Consider the following 14510-nt stretch of genomic DNA (forward strand, 5'->3'; position numbering starts at 1 on the left):
CAGCCAGCCTGCTTGCTCTAATCCCTTGTAACTACAGTAAAATACTGTAGAAATAATTTTCTTACAGTTTAATAGTAACTTTTACTCTTTTGTACTGTTTCATTGCTCTGGTATCAAGTTACAATGAATATCTCAGTATTGTATTGACAATATCCAGTGATAGTCAGAGGTATATCATAAGGATATATTGTTGTAATTACAATTATTTTGTAATACACTGGACATTTGATCACAGTAAAATATGTGGTACTGTAAAATTGATTACCGTAAAATTTATTAGTAGCTGTACTGTAAAATAAAAAGCTAAAGAAATCGCTAATTGTTTACAAAAATGTACTTGTAAATAATTGTTCATAAAATGTTGCTTTCAATTTCCTTGAATCACAATATCCAATCAATTAATTTAACCTCAACCTGCAAACTGCATTAAATGCATTGGGGTCAGTCGTCCACTCAGGTTACATTTGACATTCTGCAACAGCGCCAGTACAATGGACTGGGGACATACGTAGCTCTAAAATCATCTGGGTTATTTTGTTCAATTTATTTTCCAAAAGACTCACTGCCACTTATATCGAGGTAAGATATGTGCTTATCATATTGTGAAACCATAGGTGTGAAACTCAGTGAATGTAATAATTACAAATGCTACATTCTCATCATCGTCACCACCCTGACTACAGATGTTTACGTCGTCCGCACGAGCCAGTCACTTTCCTAAATCTTGTGCACCTGCTTCTTGTACAGTGCACGCGGCTAGATGACATGTGTTGTTAATATTATACACTCGCTTGGCGACCAAATTGTTCAAATTCTAGCTTTTTATATAAGCTTGCTAGTAAGCAAGTCTTTCAAAAATAGATGCTTCGTTGTTCGTTCCATTTGCATTCATGGCTGAAGTGGCTAAACTAGCTAGCTGGCTAGACTAGCTAGCTAGCATAGCCTGATAAATAATATTATGGCGAATGTCGTTTAATTGTTCAGCTACCTTCAAAGGTACATCTGCATTTGCATATCCAATGACTGCGATAAACCTATGCTAGTGTAGACTATTTTTGAAACGTTATAAGCTTAAAAATGAATGACTCATGATATTATGTCATGACTACTGTATGTAATGATTTGGCATCAGGATGCTGTCTTTGCATTAATTGGCCCTAATAGATATCCATCTGGAAAAATGTTTCATATGATGTATTCAATTGACATATTTTGTTTTCACAGATTTTAATCAAATAAAATGTGCTCTTTCCAGTGAAATACATAATTTTTCCTCACCAGCAATATGCTGGCCCGGAAGGGCCCACTACTACCGGATGGGTTCTTTCTGACCCGACTGGCAGAGAATGCCAAGCAGCCCAACCAGTTCAAAACCAATTCCCAACGGGCCAGGTTTATAACCAAGAATGGATCCTGTAATGTGGCCCACAAGAACATTCGCGAGCAGGTCAGAAACATTTTGAAAATGTCTACTTTTCTTGGCCAAAAATCAAGTGTCTCAGAGTAGGAGTAGCTAATCTAGGATCAGGCCCCCCCGTCCATGTAATCTTATTCGTTGTGATCTAAAAGGCAAAACTGATCCTTAATGAGCACAACTATTCTGAGACGCTTGACACATATGGATCCCAGATCTCCATTCCACTACAATACTAACCATCTCTAGAATGCAGGCGGAGGAAGCTGGCAGTTGAACATCATCTAACAAACCCTGTTTGATTTACATTTGATTAACAGTGGAGTTGTACTTGTAATATGGATACTTATTTTCATCTCTTGGCCACCATAGGGCAGATTCCTTCAGGATGTCTTCACGACTATGGTGGACCTAAAATGGCATTACTCCCTCCTCATCTTCACCTCGGCCTTCCTCTGCTCATGGATGCTCTTTGCCATGATGTGGTGGCTCATGGCCTTTGCCCACGGTGACTTGGAACCCCGTGACCCAAACGGGGAGCCCGGGCCCGTGCCCTGTGTCACTGCCATTAACTCCTTTACCTCTGCCTTCCTCTTCTCCATCGAAGTGCAGGTAAGCATCCACTTACCAAACCTTTTGACATTGGTTTTGTAAAACAATGTTGCAGATAGTTTTGTACAAACATATCAAACTACACTTAATGGGACCGTTAGAAAAATGTGATAATTTGCTTTTGTCTCACATTAATTAAATTGTCTTTGCTGGTGCACTGTACAATACAGTATAGTGTACACAGTATGTAGTCATTATCTGATTTTACATGTCCATCTGTCCTCCAGGTGACGATAGGTTTCGGGGGGCGAATGGTGACAGAGGAGTGTCCGCTGGCCATCATGGTGCTGATCGTCCAGAACATTCTCGGGCTGATTGTCAATGCTGTGATGCTTGGCTGTGTCTTCATGAAGACTGCTCAGGCTAACAGGCGAGCAGAGACCCTCATCTTCTCCCGGAACGCAGTGATCGCACCACGCCAAGGCCGGCCCACGTTCATGTTCCGCTTGGGTGACCTGCGGAAGAGCATGATCATCTCGGCCACTATTCAACTACAGGTTATGCTCAGGGCCCAGTTTTTCAAAAGTTATCTGGATTTTGCCTATCGGATAGGATTAAATGCATAGAAACAGAATGAATAGAACAAAGTCCCCATTCAAGTCATCCATTCTATTCATATGCATTTAATCCTATCTGATACTGGGCCCAGGATATACAGTAATTGGTAGGACTGGGAATGGCCAGGGACCTCAAGATATTATCACGACACTTAGGTGCTGATATGATGTGTATTGTGATTCTCACAATTGTGCCTTCAGAAAGTATTCACACATCTTGACTTTTTCAACATTTTGATGTGTTACAGCCTGAATTTAAAATGGATTACATTTAGATTTCTTGTCTCTGGCATACACACAATACCCCATAATGTCAAAGTGGAATTATCTTTTGAGAAATGTTTACAAATTAAGACAAAATGTAAAGCTGAAATGTCTTGAGTCAATAAGTATTCAACCCCTTTGTTATGGCAAGCCTAGATAAGTTCAGGAGTAAAAACAAGCCACATAATAAGTTGCATGATCTCTCTGTGTGCAATAATAGTGTTTAACATGAGTTTTGAAAGACTACCTCATCTCTGTACCCCACATTTAAAATTATCTGTAAGGTCCCTCAGTTGAGCAGTGAATTTCAAACACAGATTCAACCACAAAGACCAGGGAGGTTTTCCAATGCCTCGCAAAGAAGGGCACCTATTTGTAGATGGGTAAAACATTAAATATCCCTTTGAGCATGGTGATGCTATTAATTACACTTTGGATGGGATACAAAGCTTTATGTTTGGGGCACATCCAACACATCACTGAGTACCAATCTTAATATTTTCAAGCATGGTGCTGGCTGCATCATGTTATAGGTATGCTTGTTATCGGCAAGGACTACAGAGTTTTTTGGGGATTGAAAGAAATAGAATAGAGCTAAGCACAGGCAAAATCCTAGGGGCAAACCTGGTTCAGTCTTCTTTCCAAAAGACGCTGGGAAACAAATTCACCTTTCAGCAGGACAATAACCTAAAACACAAGGCCAAATATACACTGGAGTTGCTTACCAAGATGGCATTGAATGTTCCTAAATGGCCTCGTTACAGTTTTGACTTAAATTGGCATGAAAATCTATGGTAAGACTTGAAAATGGCTGTCTAGCAATGATCAACAACCAACTTGACAGAGCTTGAAGAATTTAATAAATAATAATGTGCAAATATTGTACACTCCAGGTGTGTAAAGCTCTTGAGAGACTTAACCAGATATACTCACTGCTGTAATCACTGTCAAACAGGGGGTTGAATACTTATCTAATGAAGATATATTAGTGTTATATTTTTCATGCATTTTTGACATATGTTAGAACTTTTCTTACACTTTGACAATAGAGTATTTTGTGTAGATCATTGACAAAAAAAATATAATTAAATTAGTTTTAATCCCACTGTACCACAAATAAACGTTGCGTTTCAATACTGATATGATGTGATTCGATGTTCCAAACATTGCTCACCATATGTCTGCCGCAGAGGGACAAGAGAGCCATGAGAAAACGAGTTTTCATCAGTCATGGAAATAAGTACTGAAAACAAATTGGCTTCCCATTTAAAAAGAAGATGGAGAACAATCTTTGAAGGGACATTTTTTTTTTGGTGTAGGTATAGCCAACTAGCGCAAAAATAATACTGCGATATTGTCAAACCGATACGATATATTGTCAAAAATAATATTTGACCCTGCTGGTCATCTATGAACGTTTAAACATCTTGAAGAACAATCTGGCCTTAAATGGCCATGTACTCTTATAATCTCCACCCGGCACAGCCAGAAGAGGACTGGCCACCCCTCAGAGCATGGTTCCTTTCTCGGTTTCATCCTAGGTTCTGGCCTTTCTATGGAGTTTTTCTAGTCACTGTGCTTTTACATCTGCATTGCTTGCTGTTTGGGGTTTTAGGCTGGGTTTCTGTACAGCACTTTGTGACATATTCTGATGTAAGAAGGGCTTTATAAATACATTTGATTGATTGATTGATTCCGATATGTAACTATTATTTTTTTCCCCCGATCGCTAGTAATTGGGACCATCAGCGTAAATGTGAGGTGCTAGTTTTGGGTTCAAATGCAGTATATTCACACTGTTATTACTGTGCAATAACCTCTTTAATCACAAAATGTACATTTATGGGTTATGTATGGTTATGAAAGTATTTACAATAAGTGCTCAGTTAGGTAGCTGATTATGGTTTTAACAGATGACCGATATGTGAAACCATTGACGGTTCTTGAGCTGTAGTGAGTGATGAGGAGCTCTCTAATATGTCCCCTCTCTCTGTCTGCCGGTGGCAGGTGATCCGCCGGACGGTCACCACTGAGGGTGAGGTGATCCCTGTCTGCCAGCTGGATATCCAGGTGGAGAATCCCCTTAGGAGCAACGGCATCTTCCTGGTGTCCCCTCTCATCATTAGTCACACCATAGAACGTGGCAGCCCACTCTATGAGGTCTCCGCCCACTCCCTGGCCACAGAGGACATGGAGATCATTGTGATTCTTGAAGGTAGGATGGGAGATGATGATGTGTTGTTCATAGGGATGGAACGATTCACCGATACGCATCGGTCCCCGGTTCAAATATTTAAGAGCTAGTGCATCGGGAGCCCAAACCGATTCAACTGCAGCATGATTCGGACAGAAAATCGTTTCAAACGTTGCGAACTGCCGGTTCACTAATGTTTATTACTCAGAAAATAACCCTAATCTTTAGTGACTGAATTGATGCGTCCTCTCCTTCAGTAGCCTGTCAAACTATTCAGAACACAGAGCGCAGCTGCTCGGGCCAAGGAAAGCCTATCCTTGATCTAAAATGTGTATATCTGTGCAGCACCTTCAGCATTCAATTGCATGTGAAATGGCTTTTGTAATGTCAAATCATTGTTGGGTGATGCTACCAAATGCGCTGTAGAAAAATGTTTTTTCCTGGCAGAGTTGTGTAGACTGGAGTGGACACAACTCACATCTTGCTTATTGCACATCTTACCGCTGATTTGGGCTTTTCGATTGCCATGTTCACTATAACTAATTGTTTTGGTAGTTTTGTGTTAACCCATTACATTCGTGGGAATTGGCCTACAGTGCATTCAGAAGCAATTCAGACCCCTTCCATTTTTCCACATTTTGTTACATTACAGAATAATTATAAAATGGATTAAATTAATTATATACACACAATAATGACAAAGCGAAAACAGGTTTTGACAAACATTTGCTAATTTATTACAAATAAAAACAGAAATACCTTATTTACATAAGTATTCAGACCCTTTGCTATGAGACTTGAAATTGAGCTCAGGTGCATCCTGTTTCCATTGATCATCCTTGATGTTTCTACAACTTGATTGTCCGTAGATCTCCGAGACAGGAATGTGTCGAGGCACAGATCTGGGGAAGGGTACCCCAAAAAATGTCTGCAGCGTTGAAGGTCCCCAAGAACACAGTGGCCTCCATCATACTTAAAAGGAAGAAGTTTGGAACCACCAAGACTCTTCCCAGAGCTGGCCACCCAGCCAAACTGAGCAATCGGGGGAGAAGGGACATAGTCAGGGAGGTGACCAAGAACCCAATGGTCACTCTGACAGAGCTCCAGAGTTCCTCTGTGGAGATGGGAGAAACTTCCAGAAGGACAACCATCTCTACAGCACTCTATCAACCAGGCCTTTATGGTAGAGTGGCCAGACGGAAGCCACTCCTCGGTAAAAGGCACATGACAGCCCACTTAGAGTTTGTCAAAGGGCACCTAAAGGATTCTTAGACCATGAGAACCAAGATTGAACTCATTGGCCTGAAAATGCCAAGTGTCACGTCTGGAGGAAACCAGGCACCGCTCATCACCTGGCCAATACCATCCCTACGGTGAAGCATGGTGGTAGCAGCATCATGCTGTGGGGATGTTTTTCAGCGGCAGGGACTGGGATCGAGGGAAAGATGGGCATAGCAAAGTACAGAGAGATCCTTGATGAAAACCTGCTCCAGAGCGCTCAGGACCTCAGACTGGGGCGAAGGTTCACCTTCCAACAGGACAACAACCCTAATCACATAGCCAAGACAACGCAGAAGTGGCTTCGGGAGAAGTCTCTGAATGTCCTTGAGTGGCCCAGCTTGAACCCGATCAAACATCTCTGGAGAGGCCTGAAAATAGCTATGCAGTGATGCTCCCCATCCAACCTGACAGAGCTTGAGAGGATCTGCAGAGAAGAATGCGAGAAACTCCCCAAGTACAGGTGTGCCAAGCTTGTAGTGTCATACCCAAAAAGACACGAGGCTGTAATCGCTGCCAAAAGGGTCTTCAATAAAGTACTGAGTAAAGGGTCTGAATAATTATGTAAATAAAAAAAATAAAAAACTGTTTTTGTTTTGTCATGATGAGTTATTGTGTGTAGATTTAATTTAATCAATTTTAGAATGAGACTGAAGTCACAAAATGTGGAAAAAGTCAAGGGGTCTGAATACTTTCCGAATGCACTGTATATGGACAGAGCTAAATTGAAATGTTTCTTACAGAATAAATATGAAAAGCATATTGCAAAACCACGGTAGCAATTGAAAGGGAACAGTTTGGAGATGATGGGGAAATTATTAGATCAAAATTGAGGACACAACCTGACACGACTGAATCCAAACATTACACTGTTGATTTTATGTGGATTTTACATTTACTGTACTTTGCTGCATTCATTGATAACGAAATCAGAAAATACTCTGGATACATTCAGTAACACGATAAGAATATTCCTGGGAAATGTGGGGTAGGTGCAACATAAGACAAACAAATGACAAGGGTTTGCGTGCGAGGACTCACTGGTGTGTCCAAGTGACCACACACTTCTCCAAAGTGTGCACGGCTCCTTAGTAATTTTAATGCACTTTTATGACTCAAATAAGAGTCTTCAACTATAACCACGATTCCATCCACAGTTGTTATGCGTGTAAAGTCATACCCTATAAATAAAAAAATATGAAAGCTGTGATGGAAACATGTAGTTTCGGTACAATTTTATAAATGCCGACAGATCATTTGTTCATTCGCCATGGTGGGGATCTTTTTGTGTCGGTAAAATTCATTATGCGAGAAATGATGGTGGAAATGCCATTATGTGCAAATATTGATGTAATAACCATCATGACTTGGAGTCACTCGATGACATGGTGTGAGGTCCTCCCACTACGACTCTGGAAACCATGCAGTCTATTAGGCTACAGATTAAGTAAGTAGTGATTGCAAGAGGCGTCACTACAGTCCCTGGTTCGAATCCAGACTGTATCACATCCAGCCGTGATTGGGAGTCCCATAGGGCAGAGCACAATTGGCCCAGTGTCGTCCAGGCCATCATTGTAAATAAGAATTTGTTCTTAACTGACCCGCCTAGTTAAATAAAGGTTACACACACACACCACTGACCAAAAATGTATTTTGTTGGCATTTACATAAGAGCCCATTACCAGTAAACCATAATCAAATCCTATTTCTTTCACTTACTTGCTGTGCTGTTTCGTTGTTAATTTGTAAAGTCGTTTCATTCTCAACCAAGATTTCTATGGAACGTCATTTGGGTCTTTGCGTGTCAAAAAAGATACACGTCAAATAATACAACATAATCTGTTTCAGTAGCTATAGTTAGCTAGCTAACTATATAGCTAGGTGTCATTATCTAAAATTACCCTAATTTATAAGACAGTTCTGATTTGATTAATGGTGGTCGCTAGCCACAATAAGGATTAGCTACAATAGTGGACTTTGCTGTTAGCCTTCAAAATAAAAGTATGGCATAATTCTACTATTTGTATTAATTTGCATCACAGTCAATGACATACTTTTATTTTGAAGGCTAACCGCAAAGTCCACTATTGTGCCTAATCCTCATTGTGGACCTCAGAGTGAAGGAAAATCAGCCAACAAGTGCTCAGCATATGTGGGAATTCCTTCAAGACTGTTGAAAAAGCATTCCAGGTGAAGCTGGTTTAGAGACTTCCAAGAGTGTGCAAAGCTGTCATCAAGGCAAAGGGTGGCTACTTTAAAGAATCTCAAATCTAAAATATATTTGGATTTAACACTTTTTTTAGTTACTACATGATTCCATAAGTGTTATTACATAGTTTTGATGTCTTCTTTAATTAGAATAATTTGAATTATAAACTGTCTTTTTAGGCCTTATCAATAGCCCAGTGAATTTAATTTTGCTTATTGATTATGTTTGGCATGTCCATGTCCAGACTGCAATTTACAGTAGGTTTTGCTCCTATATCAGTGTGAATGCTTTAGCCTATGTTTAACAATGTATTTCCATATTGAAGCAATGCAATGAGAACAATTGGGGACTACAAACATGTTCAACATATTTAGAAAATATGGGGCAAACTAGGCTATAACGGACTAACATAATTAGAGTTTATGACTACGTAATACATAAGACTGTAAATACACAACTTGAAGCAACCACATATTTAGCCATGGAGCACGTTCTGAGTGAGGGGCCAAGCCTCGACACACACACAACTTGTTTATTCATCAAAACCCAGCCCTTTTGCGCCTATAATTCCGGTTGTGAAAATAACTAAAATATTCCTGATGCCAGCACTAACATTTACCATTGTGTTAGGTTTGTTAAAATAGAGCCTACAGCCTTGAAGTGATAGTTCACTCCAAAATCAAAGTTTGTCAGATGTTTTCAGACCTCAAGTGGTCTACTGTAGCCCTTCAAATTATAGTTTTTTTTCTATACTCTTTAATGTCTACAATATCACAAACAAATAAATTAATTTTGAATTTCATTCTAAGTAATCAACCATTTGTGGTATTCTGATTCGTCAAAAACAAATTACTGATTTATTGTCTTTGTGGATTGACAGGTGTGGTGGAGACCACAGGTATCACCATGCAGGCGCGTACTTCCTACACCCCCGAGGAGATTCTGTGGGGCCGGCGTTTCGTTTCCATCATGACAGAGGAGGATGGCCGCTACTCAGTGGACTACTCGAAGTTCGGGAACACGGTCCCTGTGCGCATGCCCGCCCTCAGCGCCAAGGAGCTGGACCAGATACGAGGAGTGCAGGAGGGGGACGTGCCTGAAGGCCAGCTACAGGGCTGGGGATTGGTCAGGGCTGGCAGGGGAGGGTTCCGAAGAGGGGGACGGACTTGTGATAGCAGCTCAGCCTCCCGGCCCTGGTATGCAGCACAGCCAGAGAAAGAGGAGCATGTGAAAGCAAAGGAGAAGAATGGGCAGAAGAAAACAGTTCAGCTGGAAGAGATTGGTCGAAAGATTGAGGTGGAAGGTCTGGGAGACTTTAGTGACAGAGAATAGTAAAATTGATGCCAGAAAATAAGGTTCATGTATTGATATAATGCTCTAGTGAAATGATTACCTTTGTTTTCATTTTTATTTGTGTAAATAGTTGTTGACTTAGGACTTTATTCAGTCCACACCACGGAAGTTTAGTTTTACAGCTGATTGAAATTTAAAGATAATGTTCCTGCATAAGCGGAGACTGCATTCATGGTAAACGATGAATATGTTGGCTCAATCAGAAATTACCTTTACATTTATATTGTGGGATCTGTAACGCCTCAGCTTTACAGATTGAATAGAGCCCTTAGTCAACAGTATTGTCATCGTTATTTTACCTTAACATAAATGAAGTTAAATTGTAAGAAAGCAAAGTGTAGACTCAAGTAGCTTATTATAATGGAGAGGGTTCCCAGAATCCTTTTTAGATCCCACTGCATCCCACATAATGCCACGGGATGTTTTTAATATATGTATTTATTTGTATTTATTGATAACCAATTTTTTGATGTGAACATTAAATTATATTCCAAATGTTATGCAAACAACTAGTGTAATTTAATTTCGGGCACATTATTGGCTGGTCAACCATTCGCAGTGCTCCGGTGCATAGCAACTTTCCCTACCCACATCCGTCCCGGCAAACTCATAAAATAACAAATTGAAACAATTCCAGAAAAAATACTGTTTAAATAGTTAAATAATTAAAAGCTGCACTTGGCCGTACTTTCAAAAGTGTGTCTTAAATTGCAGTGTGTTGATGGAGAATCCAATACTATTGTTGTTTTTTGTTGTTGTTGCTAGCTGCTAGTTGAACATTGTTTTAAGGAAGCTTAACAGTCCATTTATGGCAGCTACAGGCTACTGTGGATAACCTCCTTGCTATTATAAACAGGGTTAAAAAGAAATGGGAAACAGTCTCTTTCAAATACCGGTAGGTCATTTTATTGGTTTGGGTGAGTCTTCTAAAAGTGAGAATAAAACTGATTGACAATTTTCACAACCTTTAACATGGTTTTAAATGTTATTGAAACATATTTCTTATCACAACTTAAAACACTGGGGAAATATATGTTCAGCTTACATTTTTTCCCGTCTTGACTTGGGTGAGTAGGTGCCTAGGTGGGTGAATAGACTACTAGCATATCCCATCCCATCTGTGCAACCTATCTTCACGACTAGTCTGCGTTCCTAGTGAAATGGATTAATCATCATGGTATAATGAGGCTGTAGTAAGTGTACATAAAGTGGGAGGAAACCCTCCTGCAGACAACAGTATGGATAGCATGTACAATGTTCCCGGTTATTCATTATTGGATGAACGAGGTTGTCTTAGCCTGATGCTTCTAAAGCGAATGGCCTAACCCAAATATGCACATAACTGTCAAGTATCAATTTACAACAACCAAAATCAATAAACATGTAGATTTCTATTTCGAGTGTTCCTCTAGGTTAGTTCACTGGGGGGAAAAAAAGCATTTGAGAAAACAGAAAAGACTGCAGCTAAGTCGGACATTGTTCATCCACAATTTAAACAACACATGTAACTATCAACAACAACATAAAATCATATTACTGACTGCAATCTCCAGCTCCATTGAGGGCTCTGCGTCAGCTGTGCATGGCAGTTGGAGCTCACAGTGAGGACCACCAGAAGACCAATAGTGACCCCATCAAAGCGAAAACTGGCCCTCTCGTGGCAATAGTGGTACTACTATTACACTGGTTGCTGCTGCAACACCGGTACGTGAACCCGGAGACGGCAGGGAACATCTGGGAAAGTCGAGAATTGTCACAGTCTGTGTATCTGATACACTGTCGAATTGTCTTCCCACCTATAAAGAATAAAACTGTTACTCAATTACAATCAAATGCCTTAGACCTCAAATAGGAATATACAAAATGTTTCAGCCAACGTCCTAGATATGGTGTAATCAGATTTAAATGTACATTTTACCCAGCTAAAAGCCTATAGCAAACTTATATTTACATGACATTTTAGTCATATAAGACAATCTTATCCAAAGTTACTTAATAACGCACCTCTTTCACTCAGAGATAAACAGGAATCTTCATAAGTGCAGTCTTGAACATTTTCGCAGCGCCCTGTGTAATCGGAGCACTTGAAGCAACGAAGTGCACAGCCTAAAAATATATATTTTTTAATGAGTAGGTTATTTGAAGTCAGAGATATTTTTCAAACATCAACTTATAAATGTAGTTTGCATCACTCTGAGAGTACAATTGGCTCCGAGGCAACAAAACGTTTTCGGTGATCTTAAGAATTAACATACAAACTGCAATTGTTTTCATGCAACATATTAAACATATCACAAACATATCATATATAACATGCCAGAAAATGAAGCTATTCTTACAATGAATGAGTTGTGTTTAGTATTCCTCATCTTTCACCAAAAGGCGTGATATAGCACTCGTCAAACCTCAAACAGCAATTTAAAAGCGCACTACAGCCAAAGTGCACTTACCCAAATCGAGTATCCCAAAACAGACCACCAAGCAAAGTCCAAGGGAGCGCTTCATTTTTGCTGCCTTGTAATGTCCCCTAAATATAAGACCGTATTCTTTAGGAAAATGTCAAATCTGCAGACAAACTAGATCAAACACATGAATCATCAAGCTGTATCCTTCTTGTAGCAGTCAGTATGTAAAGTTTTAACCATTCCCAGATACCCTTCAAGAATACAAAGGGACCTACTCTATTGATTAGCGTTATGCCTCCTCCAAGTTCAGCATGAAATGACCGGCAGCAGTCAGGCTGATCTATCTAATATGAAGACTTCTTTGTCCAGTACAAAGGCTCTCTGTCAATCACAGCTCCTCCCCAGTCCCCAGAGGAACTGTTCAATTGTGTCTTACTGGTTTTGGCAATCTTTCTATGGATAACATTACAACAAAACGTGCACCCAGAATACAAATATAATTGTATGTGCATTTTATTAAATGTCATATTAAGATGTATTTTACTTTCCTTACTCTAGTTTTCAGGCCAACCTATGAAAGGGTACCCATGGTCACTGTGCTGTACCTCAGCTGGAAAACAAACCGACCTGTCAAAATTTAAAAAATGTACTCCATTAGTTCAAGTACCTTGTGTTATTACAAATGTGTGTTGCTCCCTATGAACATTATCCCTCCAACAGCAATGTAGCAAAGTCTAGGGCAACAGAGTACCCTGTACTATTAAGTAACTGGTCTGGAAGGTAGCCTACAAGCGACTGTCAACATTTCATACACATTTGCTGGAATATGGAGTGTTTCATATGATCAGCAACATCCTTATATACCTACAATCTTTTTAGAAATGGCAATGGTTTGTGTATTGGCGTGGCCTGCCTAAAGTTGGATAGGGAACTACCAGTCACCGGGGATGACACACTGATTATTCAGACATCTTTTCAGTACGCCCAGCTGGTGTTTACAAAAGGCATACTGTATGTCAGTGTCCATCTGTGTTCTGTATACAGATATCTATAAGTCCAATTCATGACCTCTCTATGGGTCTCGTGTGTAAGCATTTGAATGTGATTGATATCAGTTTGTGCTTTTGACAATATTGCATTGAGAACACTTTCTTCCAAGGGAACTGAAGTAATTGTATTCAATTTATGCAATTAATGTAACAAATGGTTAGTCTTGCAGAATAGAATAACTCATGCAAGAAAGCCATGCCATCTGCACTCTTTCGAGACAAAGTGGACGTTATGACGACAAAATAATTGGCCCAGCCACTTATCACTATTGATGGGCCTCAACAAAGACTACTTGATTGGCCTCTTGCTTGAAGGCATGTATACTATTCTACACGATGCTGGGTTTATGTAGGACAAGAGCATTATTTTGTACAATGAAATCGCTATAAAAAAATAAGTTATAAAATGACTTAAGAAATAAATCATTACTTCAGCTTAGTTACCGCTTGATTTGTGAACCTCACAATTTAAATTAAACTATCCAGACAAAAGCTTTGCTTTGAGTGCAATAGTTTCTTCATGATGAACAAATAGTTAAAATACCATGGAAAATATTTTATTAAACAATTATTTGCGCCATATAGATATTCTTACAATGTCAATTACAGGGGGTCTATACATTTTCATATTTTCATGTATACATGTCATATGAAAATATATGGATATATGTACACGTTATATTCATGTTCACAGACAGGTTTATATGTTTCCAGTGTAAAATGCATCCAAACAGGTACCACTGAACCTTTTAGATGAATTAGTAACATTTTACATTTAAGTACCCTTTAATGGGAGTTGCGCACTGTAATCAACTACTATGGTTATTAATAATGGTATAGCGGCAACATGCACCTCAAACATCTAAGAGGGCACAAAGTATGTGAGGATGGCTGGGGGAGTGGTCCATAGGGGGGCTAGGCCCCCCCCGTCTGTAAATTGAAGAACTTTGACTTTTTCAAACACCGGAAACACTCTTTCTCCTGCAATCTAGAGCCATAATCATTATGTTTAAGTCTACGTAATTAAAAAAAAATAAGCATATATCTTGAACAGTCTGTATGCATCTGACTGATGTCTTTAAAAAAAATATATATATATGCTTCTCTGCAAAGATGGAAAGGAATGCAAGTCTTATTCAGTACATTTAGTAAATATTTGCTTTTCCAAAGTCTAC

At 39.5% G+C, this 14510-nt stretch overlaps 2 protein-coding genes across 5 annotated transcripts; one reads left to right on the forward strand and one right to left on the reverse strand.

The window, feature by feature from the left end:
* Positions 1 to 434: 434 nt before the first annotated feature.
* On the forward strand, positions 435 to 10577 carry kcnj11l (potassium inwardly rectifying channel subfamily J member 11, like). Of its 2 annotated transcripts, none has more exons than XM_021565260.3 (6): positions 435 to 579; positions 1256 to 1447; positions 1787 to 2026; positions 2254 to 2523; positions 4855 to 5062; positions 9409 to 10577. In XM_021565260.3, the coding sequence occupies exons 2-6, from the start codon at positions 1286 to 1288 to the stop codon at positions 9858 to 9860; spliced, it is 1332 nt and encodes a 443-aa protein (XP_021420935.1). In that variant the 5' UTR covers positions 435 to 579; positions 1256 to 1285; the 3' UTR covers positions 9861 to 10577. The 2 variants fall into 2 exon arrangements, with proteins under 2 accessions (XP_021420935.1, XP_021420944.1); XM_021565269.3 differs by lacking the exon at positions 435 to 579 and adding an exon at positions 686 to 996.
* A 187-nt stretch (positions 10578 to 10764) lies between these two features.
* Positions 10765 to 13119, reverse strand: cd59b (CD59 molecule (CD59 blood group) b). 3 transcript variants are annotated; one of them, XM_090185127.1, is made up of 4 exons: positions 12954 to 13119; positions 12332 to 12408; positions 11886 to 11987; positions 10765 to 11677 (listed from the first exon to the last, which is right to left on the reverse strand). In XM_090185127.1, exons 2-4 carry the CDS (start codon positions 12384 to 12386, stop codon positions 11478 to 11480), a joined length of 357 nt encoding a protein of 118 aa, XP_090041253.1. In that variant the 5' UTR covers positions 12387 to 12408; positions 12954 to 13119; the 3' UTR covers positions 10765 to 11477.
* Between the last annotated feature and the right edge of the window lie 1391 nt (positions 13120 to 14510).

Source organism: Oncorhynchus mykiss, chromosome 2 (genome assembly GCF_057628025.1).
Source record: "Oncorhynchus mykiss isolate SJ-2025 chromosome 2, ASM5762802v1, whole genome shotgun sequence".
Lineage (NCBI taxonomy): Eukaryota > Metazoa > Chordata > Actinopteri > Salmoniformes > Salmonidae > Oncorhynchus > Oncorhynchus mykiss.